This window comes from Sceloporus undulatus, chromosome 5 (genome assembly GCF_019175285.1).
Source record: "Sceloporus undulatus isolate JIND9_A2432 ecotype Alabama chromosome 5, SceUnd_v1.1, whole genome shotgun sequence".
Lineage (NCBI taxonomy): Eukaryota > Metazoa > Chordata > Lepidosauria > Squamata > Phrynosomatidae > Sceloporus > Sceloporus undulatus.
Genome location: NC_056526.1, coordinates 169,035,048 through 169,050,396, shown reverse-complemented (window position 1 = coordinate 169,050,396; position 15,349 = coordinate 169,035,048). Strand labels below are relative to the sequence as shown.

General features: G+C 38.3%; 1 protein-coding gene across 6 annotated transcripts in view; it reads right to left on the bottom strand.

Annotated features, from left to right (window-relative positions):
• Positions 1 to 2,770: 2,770 nt before the first annotated feature.
• Positions 2,771 to 15,349, bottom strand: part of CENPE (centromere protein E) — a 51,256-nt gene continuing 38,677 nt past the window's right edge. For all 6 annotated transcript variants that reach the window (XM_042468339.1, XM_042468338.1, XM_042468343.1 and 3 more), the window contains 11 exons: positions 15,090 to 15,164; positions 13,587 to 13,799; positions 13,085 to 13,294; positions 12,156 to 12,362; positions 9,840 to 10,079; positions 8,400 to 8,603; positions 7,893 to 8,005; positions 6,509 to 6,606; positions 5,825 to 5,984; positions 3,775 to 4,034; positions 2,771 to 3,039 (listed from right to left, as the gene is read on the bottom strand). In XM_042468339.1, coding sequence (XP_042324273.1) covers positions 2,942 to 3,039; positions 3,775 to 4,034; positions 5,825 to 5,984; positions 6,509 to 6,606; positions 7,893 to 8,005; positions 8,400 to 8,603; positions 9,840 to 10,079; positions 12,156 to 12,362; positions 13,085 to 13,294; positions 13,587 to 13,799; positions 15,090 to 15,164 — 1,878 coding nt within the window. In that variant the 3' untranslated portion in view covers positions 2,771 to 2,941. The remainder of the gene's footprint in view (positions 3,040 to 3,774; positions 4,035 to 5,824; positions 5,985 to 6,508; positions 6,607 to 7,892; positions 8,006 to 8,399; positions 8,604 to 9,839; positions 10,080 to 12,155; positions 12,363 to 13,084; positions 13,295 to 13,586; positions 13,800 to 15,089; positions 15,165 to 15,349) is intronic.

Here is a 15,349-nt window from a genome sequence, read left to right as displayed (position 1 = left end):
GGATTCGTAGTTGAGTGAGCTGGCAAATTTACTTTTTAATTTACACACACCTGACAGCTGTGTCAGATTAAATTCTGCCATCTAGTGGGCATCTAGATTAGAATTTTGCAATAAAGACAAATGCTGCATCAGAGTGCTTCCCTTAGGAAGCAAATGAGAGGAAGCTGTTTTCATTTGTTCTATCTAGTCCCATAACTGAATCTATGAACCAGTATAGGATTCCAGTCCTCCTTCAACATGCAGTCCTCCATTCCTGTTTTTCCAGTGCAAAATCCCTTCCAATGTCCTAGGCTACTTTTTTCCTGTCTTGAACCCTGAAGTTATGTTTAGCTGGTGTAGTGATCTTAGTGTTGGCTGGGATTCAGGGAGACCAGGATTCAGATCCCAGCTCAGCCATGGAAAACCAATGGATGCTCTTGGGGCAAGTCACATTCTCTCAGTCTTAGAGGAAGGCAATGGCAAACCTTGTCTGAAGAAATTTTGCCAAAAGAATCCTGCAGTAGTGTTGCCCTAAACCAGAGTCAATTTGAAGATATGTGAGTTGCCTCTCCTGGAAACTTTCACTTCAGTTATAGCACTTTGAAACCAATGTTTAACTGCCAGGGTTCTATCTTATGCAATCCTGGGATTGGTAGTTTGATGAAGTACTTTGAAATTTCTGCTTGAACTATACCCTGGGGCCCTTTTGCGCTACACAAGCAATATGATTCCATTTTAACTTTGGCTGAATTCTATGAAATCCTGGGGTTTGTAGTTTGATGAGGTACTAGAGTTTTAAATACTCTTCCCTAAACTGCAAATCTCAGGATCCCATAGGATGTTGCCATGGCAGTTAAAGTGGAATCATAATACTATAATTGTATAGCATACACTCCAAGAACACCAAACAATTTTTAAAATTTGTTACAGAGGCCTTTGCTCATTTAAAAACAAACATTCATTTTTCAAAATAAGAAGTGGACTTTCAACCACTTTGGGATTTTTTTTAAGGAGGGGCATTTCTGACAGTCCATGAAGCCCCTGGAGGGGAAAAAGTGACACATTACAGTTGCCCACTTCTGATTCATGGATTAGGAATTTGCATTGTAGCTATTTTGATTTTTATTACAAAGCAACAGTGGTAGTCAAATTTGTGTGCCAGTCAAGACAGAACTAGGGGATTGCAGGCTGTTTAAACACCAAGGGTTAAAAAGAACTTATTATTATTATTATTATTATTATTAACCTTTATTTATGAAGCGCTGTAAATTTACACAGCGCTGTACATGCAATCCTTTTAGTTAGACGGTTCCCTGCCCTCAGGCTTACAATCTAAAAAGACATAACACAGAAGGAGAAGGGAGTGGTGACGGGAAAGGGTAAGAGGTCCAGCAGTTCCTCTCAACCTCCGAGGCCTGGACCAAGGCAGATGGACTTAATTATCACCTGTATACTTCAGGAGCTATCACACATGTGCTAAATAACTCACCGCTTGTTCATACTGAGTCAGTTGATTTTACTGAAATTTGCTACCTCCTGGAAACAAAAGATCTTATTGTTGCAAACATGGGGTTTTCAATCCCTTTTTAATTGACCTTGGAATGTACCTGGAATGGAGCTTCTCCTGATTCTAGGATTGCCATAATTGTCCACTAAAACCAGGGACAAAATCTAGACCAAACTGTAGGACAACTGCAGGACAAAACTCAGCCGAAAATGTAGGACATTTAAGAAAATGGAGGACCTTAAATGTCCTACATTTTGGACTGAGTTTTGTCCTGCAGTTGTCCTACAGTTTGGTCTAGATTTTGTCCTAGGTTTTAGTGGACAATTATGGCAACCCTACCTGATTCCAATTATGTATTTGATTTCTATATTGGTCATCAGTCACCTCTTTAATTGCCTCAAGAATATTTGTGATGAACAAACTGTTAGCCTTGTAAAATTAAATTGGTTGTTCTCCTGTTTTATTTCTTGATCCTAAACCAGTTTTCCCAACAGTCCTTGATTCTGCTGCTTCCTACTTTTGTATTTTAATTGCCTGATTAACAACAGACCTATTTTGATCCAATTTCCTCTTGGATCGCAGCAGATAACCTTTCTTCTTGTTCTGCCTGTCCATTGTGTCATTAGCAACTGAGCTACTTGTAGTTGTCCTCTGCTGTACCTCAGTAGATTGTTGACTGCCATCTGACTTGGGAGTTTTATTTCATTTGGTCCCATCATAAGGTTTACATGTTAAAAACATTCAAAAGGGGTCACTACATCTTATTATGTACAGTACTAACAAATGTTAGCTATAGTGTTACTGCTGTTATCTGAAAGCTCCTTGGCTAGTGTCAACACCCACTACTGCTGCGCCTAGTAGTTGTTTGACATATTTAGTCTGTCTCATCTGACAGCTAAAGCCTATCTGACATGGAAGACCTTACCAGCAATGTACTGTCAGCACAGCCTCACAGGAACATACAATCCCACCAACACAGAAACGTAATATCATTGGTAGGAAGTTGTCTCTAGATAGTACTAAATCAGAATCCAACCAAAATCCTATAAGCAACTCACTGGTTGCACTGTACTTTACTAACATTATATCTGATTAATCAAAATGATATGTCATAGCCTGATATTTGCTGATGAATGCACACTTTTGCACTTCAACTCCCATAGTCCTCTGGCCAATACGGCCAGTAGCCAAAGCAGTAACATTTCCAAGATCTAGTTTTAGAAAGGCACTACAGAAACATCAGTTTATCTTAAACAATAGAAATACTTTATTATTTATACATTATAAAAATACAGTACAAAATTGATCTGCAATAGGTAAAGAGAGAGGGAGGGAGAAGGAAGAAAAAGACACAGAAATGACATACAATACAGGTCAAAGACAAAGCAGTGTCCTTCAATAATGAAGTTGTCCTGTCCATTGAGCATCTCTGGAATCCACAAACCAACCAGGCTGCTATTGTGTTTTACATTTGGAAGCATCGTCTTTATTTGCTGTTGCAATCCAATGTTTAAGATTGTTTTCTGTAGATTCTGCTACTGTGGCTCTTGTGTCTATTAAACGGAAGAACATTTAGGAGCTGTTTTAATAAAAATGGCTGAAACTTAATATATTTTTACAAACATCTAGCAGTATTTGATACAAGCAGAGCTGTTGTACCAACTATATCTTGTTTAGAAAGGCTCATAGTATAACCAAAGGATTGTAATTAAATTCTGACTTTGTAACATTTTGCAGTCCCTGTCTTCTCCACTCCTTGGAACACACTTTTTCTGGGGGAAAGAGAGTGAGTTGATTGTCTTGGAAGACTCAAAGAGTCTGTTGAATCTGAATCTAGGGAGGACTAATATGATTTGAATTATACTTCCTACTTTCAAGATGTTGGTGCTGACAATCAAACTGGTTTTCAATTCCATTTGCATACATAAACCTCCACCTATATACTAACACTTTCTATATTATATCTCTTGATGATATTTCCATGATATGTCAATAATTCTGGATACAAATAATTAAATATTTAATAACCAAAATTTCCTGTTATTATATTTTAGGTTCGTAATGCAAATTCTGTCTCATCTATTTCAGATACACAGGATTTGAATAAACTGAAGCATCCTACATCTAGGTTCTATTGATTAATTTAGGCTGATGCTGACTGTTTTGCCTGGTTGATAAGTTGGCACCAACTCTCATATGATTTGGTTGGTTGACAATAATCAATTTCCCCCACTTAGAGATGCATCCTTCTGTATTAGGCCTATAAAGCCTACCATGCCATTACCAACCTGTTAGATTTCCCAGGCTTGGTTCAGCAAAGAAGCTGAGGCCATCTGATGGTGCAGCAGGAGGGGTGTTCACTGGCAAAATTGGTTTCAGACTTCGTTCTCTGGAGGGAGAAGCTGGCAACTCTGAGAACAAGGGAGGTGCTGTCTTCCTTGGAGATTTTGGTATTTGCTCCTCATCAATGCCTCTTGAGGAATGTGTCCTAGATTTCAAAGCTCGATCTTTCCATTTCTTAGCCTCCTCTTTCAAGCTGAGCACATTCCTTAAAACAGGAATATGGAGAGATATGGTCACTTGGTATACAATTTAGGGCTCTTATAATAGCTAATAAATATTTTCTTATGCATGGAGAAGGCTTTACTGGCTTATTCACCCCCTGCACTTCCAATTTTGCCCTATCTCCCCCACAATATTTTAGAGAACTAATAGCTGTTAGCAGTGGTGTCACTAGAGGGGTGCGAGGATGCGGACTGCACCTTCCTGGCCTGCTTTAGACTTTCAAACTCTCCTTTTTCTTCTAGTTTTGAGAGGAACAAATCCCCTCTGACCTAAAACAAGCCTATCTCCCCCCAAAGAAAATTCTGCATATGGTTCATAGGCTGCCCTTTGCCCACTCTGTTCTACATAGTGCTAATGTGGATTTTCAGGGTTCTTTAAGAATAGCCATGCAGCTACAGTCAAGGCAAATTTAACTGTTCTCTTGACAGGTGTGTCTTTATGATCCGGACTACTATTTGTTGCTTTTAGAAAGAAGGTAGTGTGGAAGCAATGCCAACTGTGGGAGAATCTGGACTTTGTTTGCAATGTCCTGGCTATTCCAAAAGGAGGAATTAGTTTGATTTGCCTCTCTCCTTTCTGAATTTCTGGTACCATCATAATTTTTAAAAAGAGAAAAGCTTCCAACTGTTCTCTAACTAAAAGAATGCCAGTGGTCACTGTGGACAGTGGACTTTTGTCTACTGAAATGGTAAAGCTTGGAAAAAGTAACTTGTTTGGACTGTATCTCCCAGTGGCCATGCTGGATAAGATATGATGAGAGTTATAGTCCAAAGAAGTAACTGTGAAATAGCCACATGAAGTGACAAGTACAAATGCATGAATTTGTGAATTTCATTTTATTTATACCTTGCCTTCCCTTCATAGAGCTCAAACTAAGCACACGGTCCCCTCCCCAATTTTATTATTTTATCTTGCTAGGTAGTCTGGGTTGAGAAAGAATAAAAAAGTAAACCTTTTAGATAGTTTAAACCTTTTAGGTAGTCTTTTAGTTACCTTCTAGGTAGTCTGAGTTGAGAAACAGTAACAAGGTGCAAAATGACCCCGTGACCTTCATGACTGTCTAGTCATCATGTAGAGATTTAAACATGGTTCACTACAGTCTTAGTAAAATGCCATAATCTTTCACAACCTGGGTGACAACTCTAAGCATTCCCAACCATCATGGGAGCTGGAAATTCAACACATTTGGAGGACAGTAGGTTGTGAAAAGATGCTATAACCATTATGTGAATTAGAAATAGAAAGGCTTTGCCTCAGGTTAATGGTTAAATCGAGACGAAATGCTGTTAAGGGAGTATATCCTGTCAGATCTTGAAAGCAAAGCAGGGTCAGCCCTGGTTAATATTTGGACGGGAGACCATCAATGAATATCAGGTTCAGGGGAAGGAACTGGTCAAGCCACTCTGAATATCCCTTACTTAAGAAAGTCCTATGAAATTCATGGGATCACTAAGTAGACAGGGAACTTGAAGGCGCGCGCGCACACACACACACACACAGGTTAACAGCTATGTGAAATTACAGATGGTAAATGGATTAAGTGCTAAGCCAAGCCATCATAAACTTCAGCTGGTTTTTCCAGGCCACCTGTCATCAAAACATGTGATCCATCAGCCACAGAACATAGCTTGCCAGACTTTTTTTAAAGCCCTAGGCAGGGTCAGCACCAGAAGCTGATTTGTGTCAAAACAAACTCATATGTTAGGAGTAAAAAACTCAAAAGCTCAGAGAACAGATATGCACAAAAAGATTCTAGGTAGAATGAAGACTTACGTTAACACAATTTCATGTTCTTTCTGGAGTTGACTGTACTTCTTTTCCAGTTTTGCATGCTCAGTTTTCAGCACAAGCAGTTGAGTATTCTGTACTATGCCGCTTCCACCTCCACAAGTAATTGGCAGAGATGGCTGAGGAAGATCTTTGTTTGATATTACTGAAAATTGTTCAGAAGGCCATTAAAATATCAAAAATACAACAGCTATTCTCTCTAGACAATGGCAGATTGTCATCATACTATTTAAGAACATTGCTTCACTTATGTAGATAGAGAAAAAATATTTCTAATGCTGAAGACAAACAATTTGTGGCTAAACTCAGGTGGGCAATATCACCACAGAATTCCAAGTGTTAAAGAACTCTATATAATGTTATTGTTAAGATCTGATGTCATTAAGAAATACCATTAATTATGTAAAATAAACTTTTCAATACATTTTAGTTATATTTCATCAAATAATTTAGAGGTGTTTATCAGTGCTGTCAGGACAGATAAAGGAGTATGAACTCTAAGCATAACTCTAAGTAATTTATTGCAGTCCAAAACTCAAAAGCGCCTCTGCTTACCAGTAAACTCTAGGACTGCCTGCTTGATCACCATATCTTGTTTTTTTGTTTAGAATTACATCTTCAAAACACATCTAATAAACTGTAATATACATTTGCTTATTCTGTACCTACCAGTTATATCTTGATCCTGTTGAGCCTTCCGGAGTTCTTCCTTTAATTTTCTTAACTGTTCTTCTCTATATTCTGCAAGAGCTTTTGCATTTGCCATTCTAAGAATATCAAGAAAGAATTGGATCAAATTTACTAATACTGTCAACAAACATTTTGTTTTATAGAAAAAGAGTTAAGGCTTTAGGAAAAATTTAACACATGCACAGGATTATAATGTAAAAAAGGTCAGAAGTCATCCTTGCGCTTGTGCTTGCATCATAGGCTTATACACACAGCAGCCTATGTCTCATAGTGGAAAACTATGAACAATTTAAAAAATAGACTATAATGAACATCCCCCCACAAATGGATGACCTCCAAATGTGAACAGTAACTCCCATCATTCCCAGCCAGCAGAAAAAAAAACATTAGAAAACATAGCAGAGTAGCAGAAATGTAGCTATACCAAACTAGAGTGTCTTGTGTGGCACTTTAACAGATTTATTATAGTAACTTTGATTGGCCAGAACTCTTTTTTTTATACAATGATGTGTACCAGAAAAGTTGTATCTGTTTTAGAAAGCTTCTGCTAGAATAGTTTTAGATTTTAGAGTACCATAGATGACTCTATAGCATCTATTTTTAAAACCAAAATTTATATATCATGCAGTGTTGTTAATAAAATGTTTTTAATCTATACTGTCTATTGTTCGGTAATCTGGGGCAGAAGACTATACAGGAATGATGGTCTAATTCATTTTATCCAACTTTTACAACATCATATTCAGCAACTGTTTTTGAAACTTTACAGAAAGATAGCATAATGAGCCTATGGCTAGGTTTCCCTTCTGTTTGCTCCATGGGATCCAAAGAATATTGACGGCTCAAAGAATAGGGGGCATTTGGTTCCCCTCTGCAGAGAATAGTAATTTTCTTTTTCCATACTTTGAAAATATAAATGTATAAAGGAAAAACAGACAGCAAAAGAAATGTGGAGTAGATGAAGTTTGGCTAACAAAAGTGTATGGAGACGCTTCAAGTAATAAATTTTATTTAACCTGCTTTTCTGTTCTTGAGTAGCTGGGCACTGAAAGACTACATAGAACTAAAAGACTACAGTGGTACCCCGGGATACGAATGCGCCGGGTTACGAATTTTTCGGGATACGAAAAAATCCCATAGGGATTTATTGCTTCGGCTTACGAAGGTTTCTTCGGGTTACGAAAAAACCGCGGCGCTATTTTCCGCCACCGGAGGGCAGCAGAGAGCTATTTTTCCATTAGCGCCTATGGGAATTCGGCTTACGAAGGTATTTCGGGTTACGAAATTAACCGCGGAACGAATTAATTTCGTAACCCGGGGTACCACTGTACATAGATTTACTGTTAAATGAAATTGGACTTACTCCTGGTCAAAGTATTTGGACTGTTTCATTTTTGCCATATCAGCTTTTACAAGTTGAGTTTTGAGGTCCTCGATTTCCTCCTTATACAATTCAGCACCTTTATTTAGCTGGGCCTAAATTTAGAGAGAGAGAAAGAACACATCAAGTGAGGAGGGAAAAGCTGTTACTTATTCCTGTTCATGGATTATTCCAGAGGTTACAGAAAATAGTTACAAGTTAACATTGTTTTATGTAGGAGAACATAATATGCTACTACAAATTATACTGTAGCATTGTTGTCTTCCCAGCTTTGAAGATTAAGTATTTAACTTTGCAAAAGAGCCTCACTTTGGTCTCCAAAGTGTTTGTTTGCTACTACAAACACCAGCAATTTCAAATAATAATGTATCCATTCTCAAACCTCCTACAGATTTATGAATGTTTGGTTCTTTGATGATGTTATTATTCCCATCTGTAGAGCAAAGTACAAAAGTAGAAAACAAACTTTGTTAAGAAGTCAGCACATACCTTGAGTGATTCCATCTCTGTCAGTGCAATTCTTAAGCCATTCTCCTTTTCCTCTAATGCAGCCTTAAGTTTGGGCACTTCACTCCCGGAAGTTCTCACATTAAGTTCCATCTGTAATATGGCTATTCTTTTTTCCTTTTCCTGGAGATTTCTGTCTGCTTCATTTACTCCATTTTCTAGCTCTTGGATTTTTTGCTTGAGATTCTTGGAACAAAACACAGCAAGGTATTAGGAAGCTGAGTAACATTTCTAAGAGGAAAACTAGATTTTACTGATGGTAACTGAACAGACTGATGTTCTGCCAATTCGGCCCATGGCCAAAGATTTGGGGAACTAAACCCAGCAATGTCTAGGGACCTGAGTTTGGGAACCACTAGGTTGGAGTGTTGCATGAGCCCACCTTCTAGTACCCACCAAGCCATGAAGCTCACTGGATGACCTTGGATAGGCCTTTTTTCTCTCAGCCTGGCCTACCTTACAGGATTATTGTGAAGTAGGGAAGAGGAGAACAATGTAGATTGCCTTGAGTGCATTGGAAGATAAATGTAGTGAACAGATTAAAAACATACAAGGCAACCACATGCTATTTCACACATGCTAATGTAAAATCACTCTTTTAGTATATGCAAATAGGAAATGGGACTATTGCCAGGTGCTTGATTGGCTACATTTTTAAAGCACAGGAATACTGTATGCAGTAAGTTAATTTGCCCCCTCTCATTGCCTCTGATCAAAGGGAACCAGAACTCCATGGCATGGGATTTAGCATTGCGTAGCTGGCTGTGCACTTTGGTAATAAATCTCAAGTTAGAACTAGATGAAGAGATGACAGTGGGGTTGCTGAAAAAAGGAGTCCCAAGCTTTCTCTCTTCCTTGGTAATGTCTAGTAACAGAACTCAGATTACAGATCACATCATTGCTCACTTTCAAGGAGCACTCAGCTGAAGCTGAATAGGGCAAAGTATGGAAACCCAGCATGATGCTATTGCAGATCTCAGGGAGAAGAGAGGGCAGCAATTATGCATCCTTTACAGCATCTGGTTTTGTCAAGTTTGCCATCCTTTTAGAGAGTAACCCATGCAATCCCCATCTGATTTTCAGGGTTAATGAATTAGATAGCTTACAAAAAAGGCCATGTTATCCTTAAGTGAAAACACAAACTTTACACCCACTAAAATGTCACCAAAAATGAGCTTTGTAAGCCTCTCTGAGAGCCTTTAGGGCTGAAGGGTGGGGTATAAATACCGTAAATAAATAATAATAAATAATCTCATCAGGCTGAGTGTTATGCAAACTCTTAAAAATTTCAGGCTAATGAAAAATTCTGACGAACTAGAAAGCTTGCTTCTTTTATGATGTTTTAAAGATCCTAATTTTATCTCAAATGTATGTATGACAGACATCAGAATATGTCAGTACATGGTAAATTTAACTATATACCTTTATGCCTTCTTCTGCTGCTTTTAATTTATTTTCAAGTTTACAGTTTTCTTCCTTTAGTGCTAAATTAGCATCTCTATGAAGGGTTTGTTCTTCCTTAAGTTTAACCTCTTCCTTAAATGCATTCAGTTCCAGAAACAGTTCCTTGGTTTGTTCTCTGCATACTTTCAGGGCAACTTCAGTTTCTCTGTAGTAGTCAGCATTTCTGGTGTCTAGCTCTGATTTTGCTTGAATGTAGGCCTGCAATAAAATATTATTCATGCAGCTATCACACAAATAGCAAAAGAAGGCATTAAGATTTGTTATACCCATGCTATCAGCCATCACTAAGGTAAAGATGTACAACAATAGCCTATATATTTTTTGTTTTGATAGAGATGCTCTTATTCTGTTTTCTTTTGTTCCCAAACAAGTCTTGAAGTGCTACAACCTTGGCTGTTTTCTCTACCACTTAATTACAGCTTCATTCAATAAATCAGTGATTTCAGCTTTGAAAATAAATGATTGTATCTGATGCCTTAGATCTACCATTCCACTTCAGACTCATACTTTAATCTTGGCTTGACATCCCTCTTTCACCACAGATGCTGTGTGTCAGTGTGTACATGTATAGATATCGAAGAACAGGTTGCTTACTCATAATTGGGGTTCTCTGAGGTGACCATTCAAAGGTGAAAACCCCATTTGTGTGAGATCCTGAAGAACCACTGTGTGATTGAGTGAAACCAGTGGTAGGTGCTATACTGATGCCCATTGTACAGTTAATTCATTCCAGTTTAATCCAAATTAAACTCCAGGTGTGAGGTTCTGACTCTCTTAAATTTTGGAGTAAAACCTGGGGTGAAGTCACTGTTCCACTGACTCTGGAGCCATCACCAATGAGCAGGGCATTTGAAAGGTCATACCCACTGTCATTCTACAACTACACACACACACACACACACACACCACAGCCTAGTAAAGCACTGTCCTAACCAAGCAGCAGTTCCCATGTTGCTTCGCATCATGACAGAGCATTTAAATGTCAGACATTATTTCTTAGATTTAATGCAAACTTGACAGAACAAAATAAGGATGAAACTCTTAAAATCTTTCAGTCATTGTCTAATATTTTTCCATCCACCATCCACCACCTCAGATCACTACCTCAAGCAAGGGGAGAGAAGTTTCCATTGTTCTAGAACTGTTCCAGAGAGCACACATTCCCACTGCTCAAACACCCAACAATTCTGTTAGGAATTGGCATTCTGTCTGTGTCCTATTTCCAGCAGAGATTTTGATGGTACATCTAACAACAGATACCCAGATGAAGGAAAAAATATCCCAAGAGGGGGGAAGGGGCTGCATTTGGCTAGTGCACTGCCTCTATTTGCCTTAAAAGTCTTTTAAAGCTATGACTAAATTCAACCTGTAGATTCTTTCCTGTAGATTGCAGAAGTTGGCCATTGGTACATTATCATCTGGACTTCTTTCAAACGTTCTCTGTCCTCCCTGTCTTTTCCATCTATTCTGAGTGTCCTTATCAGGCCCATCTTTTCAATGCATGAAACAGGGCAATGCTACTTTCCTCTTATTTATTTTTGAGTGAATCTATCCCCCTCCACCTTCGTTTGTTTTCCTTTCCTCTCCCCAACTATATTTTCCCTCCACAAAATCTCATGTCCTGCTAGCCTCTGTATGTGAACCACACTGGCAGGAATTCTACACGTAATTAAGAATACCAATACCCATGAATTTAATAGGACTAAGTGACCTGTATGTGCCGTACTAAGACCTGTGGGTGAAATATTCCTTAAGATGACCAGTTAGCCAGATCTTTTTCCACTGGAAAACAACAACAACAAACAAACAAACAAAAAACTCCAAAATCTTTTCCTGAACTAATGTTATGTGTTGTATCTCTCCCTTGACATGGTGGTCTTAGTTTTATTGGCAAGTCTTCTGATAAAAATGTACTTTTATGGATTACAATTCACAGAATCCCTCAGTGTGCACAGCCAACAACTAGCTTTTCCAGACTGTATTAAAACACTGACTTTAAAGATCTCTGGAGTTTCCCACTAAACACAAACTAACCTTTTTTGTAGCAGCAAAAATGTTATGAGGATTTATAGTTGAGTCATTATTGATAAAAACTGAATACCACAGAAAATATGGAGCAACATATCACAAAGTAAACAAATCTGTAAGCAGACACAGTTTGTGTGCAAAGCTGCTTTGAATGATTAACCCATGAGAAATATATTGATCCATACAAGTGTGCTCCCATCTCTACAGACACATATGATTTCATAGTTGTACACTGAAGCTTTGTACCTGAGCTTTAGGATTCAGGAACCGACCCACAGACATGAGTGTTTCATTATCTTGCTGGATGCCTCCCTCAAAATCTTGTACATCAAAATGAACTGAACAACGCTCCAAATACTGTTTTGACTCTTCACCATCACTTTTCAGTTGTTTTAGCTTTCCTTCTATACTAAGAAGTTCCTCTTCCATTTCTGAAGTATCTTTCAAGATTTTCTGCATCAAGAGATAGTGACATAAATTGCTGTGCTTTGTGTTATTTGTGTGCCGTGAAGTACTTGCATAGGAAGTGTTGTTACATCAAGTTACAACTTTGTCCCATCTTGTTCTATTGCTGACATTATAGGGGATGGGAAACCTTTTGCTCTCCAGATGTCTTGGCTTACCAGCTCTATCAATCCCACACTGCTTGGCCAATGGTAAGTGGTTGTGGGAACCTTTGACCCAAACAGCTGGATGATCAAAGCTTCTAGTCTAAACTAACTTATAGTAGCTCTCCAGGGATTCACACAACCCTCCCTTGATACACCCCAGATCAAATAGACTGAACCCAATGCCTTCTAAATGGAAAGCACAAGTTCAAGTAAACCCAAGTAATGTAGAAGTGCAAAAATTAATAATACTGTAATAATAAAAACTGATACCTTCCTGTTTTATATTAATTTGATATTTTAAATTTTGTTTTAAAATTGTACTATTTTAAAAGTATCTTTTGTGAGCTGCCATGGGCCCAATTCAGGAGAAAGGTAGCATATAATAAACAAACAAACAAACAAACAAATTAAAATATTTTGCTTTGTTGCAGATTCCATTTTCCTTCCTTTTAGGATAGAAAATGCTCAAGAATTACAAAATAAGCACTAGGAACATCCCAAATATATACCATGATAGCCTAACATCCCCAGGCACTGGACAGGAAATTTGGGGGAAAATGGTACCTCTGTGTATAGATCCAGGTACTGGTTCAATTCAGAGATGTTGAGCTGATGGGACGTGGCTTGGTGTTCTTCCAAATTACACTTTTTGAGATGTCGAATCTGAGTGAGCAGCTCAAGTTGTTTTCTTCGCTCATCAAGCAGCTCTGTTGTGTAGGTACTGACTTTAGTGTAGTATTCAGCCTTCTTCTTGCATATACAAGTAAAAAAGAACTGTTGAAAATGAAAAGACATATTCAATGAGACACTGTTCTACTGGGCTGGTTCTATATTAAGTAAACAAAATGAGGTGACCACTTCAGGCAGCAGACTTGGGATTCCATGAGAGACAAAACATTTTTATTTATTTAAATTGTCATTATTAGAGGGAGGGCAGCTGCCAGGGATTGGAAAAAAAGCTGGAGGGATTTTTAAAAAATTTGAGACACCTACCTAAACAATATTGCTGGCTTTCAGTTACAATTAAGCACACAACAGAAATAACCACAATATTCAGAACTGATACCTGAAATTTATTCAACAAGCTATGAAGACTGTTACTTATGTGCCCATGTTCCATTTGAAGCCTTTTGACAGCTTTTGCTTGTTGAGATGGAAGATCAGCAAGCCCTTTGGCTACAACTGATTTCTGATGGTCGAGTTCATGTTTAATCTGAAGAGACATTGTTTTAAGATATTCTGATTTCTTTTCCAGGCTTGAGAATGATTTCAGAACCTCCTAAAATAAAGAAAAGCTGGCTAAGACTCCGCAGCAAAATAAAATGTATTTACAAATTACACACTCTCTCTCTCTTAAAGGGAAGACTTCAGTCACCAACTGAAGTATCTACCTGTTATTCACAAAATCACCATATGTGTACTAGGTAAAAGGAAAAGTAGTCTCTTGACATGAATGTCTAGTGTAGTAGAGGACAGTGCTCATCTCTGCTTCTAAGCCGAAGAGTCAGCATTGTGAGGACTGCTCTGGTGGTCATGTGGCCAGCATTACTGCACTGAACACTGTTACCTTCCACCTGAGAAGTGGCACCTATCTATGTACTTCCATTTGCATGCTTTCGAACTGATAGGTTGGCAGAAGCCGCGACAAGTGACAGGAGCTCACACCAACATGTAGCACTCAGGCCTCGAACTTCTGATGAGCTCCTGTTACTAGTCTCAGCTTCTGCCGACCTATCAGCTCGATTATCAGAATTGGCATCTTAACTATTAAGTCACCGCATTCCCCCCACTGACAGGAATTCAATGAGCAGGTCACTGATAAAGGTTCATAATAATGATGTACCTGAGTTATCTACTCTCACACTTTCACATCTACTGTGAAAATACTTGAACTAGTGTCTAGGCAGAGACCTTCATGGTGGTTCAAGGGTGTACATTAGGAGCACACAAAGTCTGGGGGCGGTACTGGACGGGACCAATATAATCAACAAATTACCATCCAAAGCAGAACAGAAAATGACTAAAAGTTCATTTTCAGTTTTGAAAACTCTTTTTTAAAAGTGACCTTCCCTTTTAAAGTATGTGAAGGGGAGGATTGTGCCACATTTTAAAGGCAAAGTGGCATCCCTGATGGCTCTCAGGGAAGGCAATATTTGGGGTCTGTGGATGTCAGATGGCCTCAAAAATTGAGATCCTACGGGATCTTTAGTAAAAAATAAAACTTTTCAAAGCTTTTCTCAAGACCTCTCTCTGAAACACTTTGTTTAGAGTGAGAAGCTGGAATGCTTAGGTTAGGGATTTCCCTCCCTAACCAGGTCCACTCTTGTCCCTAAGACTTCCTGGCTGTTTTTCTACTTAGCTAATTAGATCACAGACTGAGTACTATAGACAAATTGATATATTCTTTTTTTCTTGGGTAGTTGAAGTAAGAAATAGATAGGAAGCAGATGGGAGCTAAAGGCATTATTGTTCCAGGAATATGAAATACAGATCATGATTTTTTTAAAAAAAATCAATAATGGCTTAACAGTAAGATCAATTAAAAGTTTCTTCATGTACTAATATTTACCTTGATCCTTAATACTTTTACTTCCAAGCTTTTGATGTCATCTTGCTGTTCCTGTTTGACATTTGTTTCAGGGAACTGAAAAACAAATAAATAGAATATATTTTAGAGTGGTTTCCAAACTTTGGTCCTCCAGTTGTTTTGTATTTCGGCTCCCAGAATTCTTTGGCTGTTGGTAAAACTGGCTGGGGCTTCTGGAGTTGAAGTTCAAAAAACCTGGAGGACCAATGTTTGGGAAGAACAGTCTTAGGATATGAGTGGGC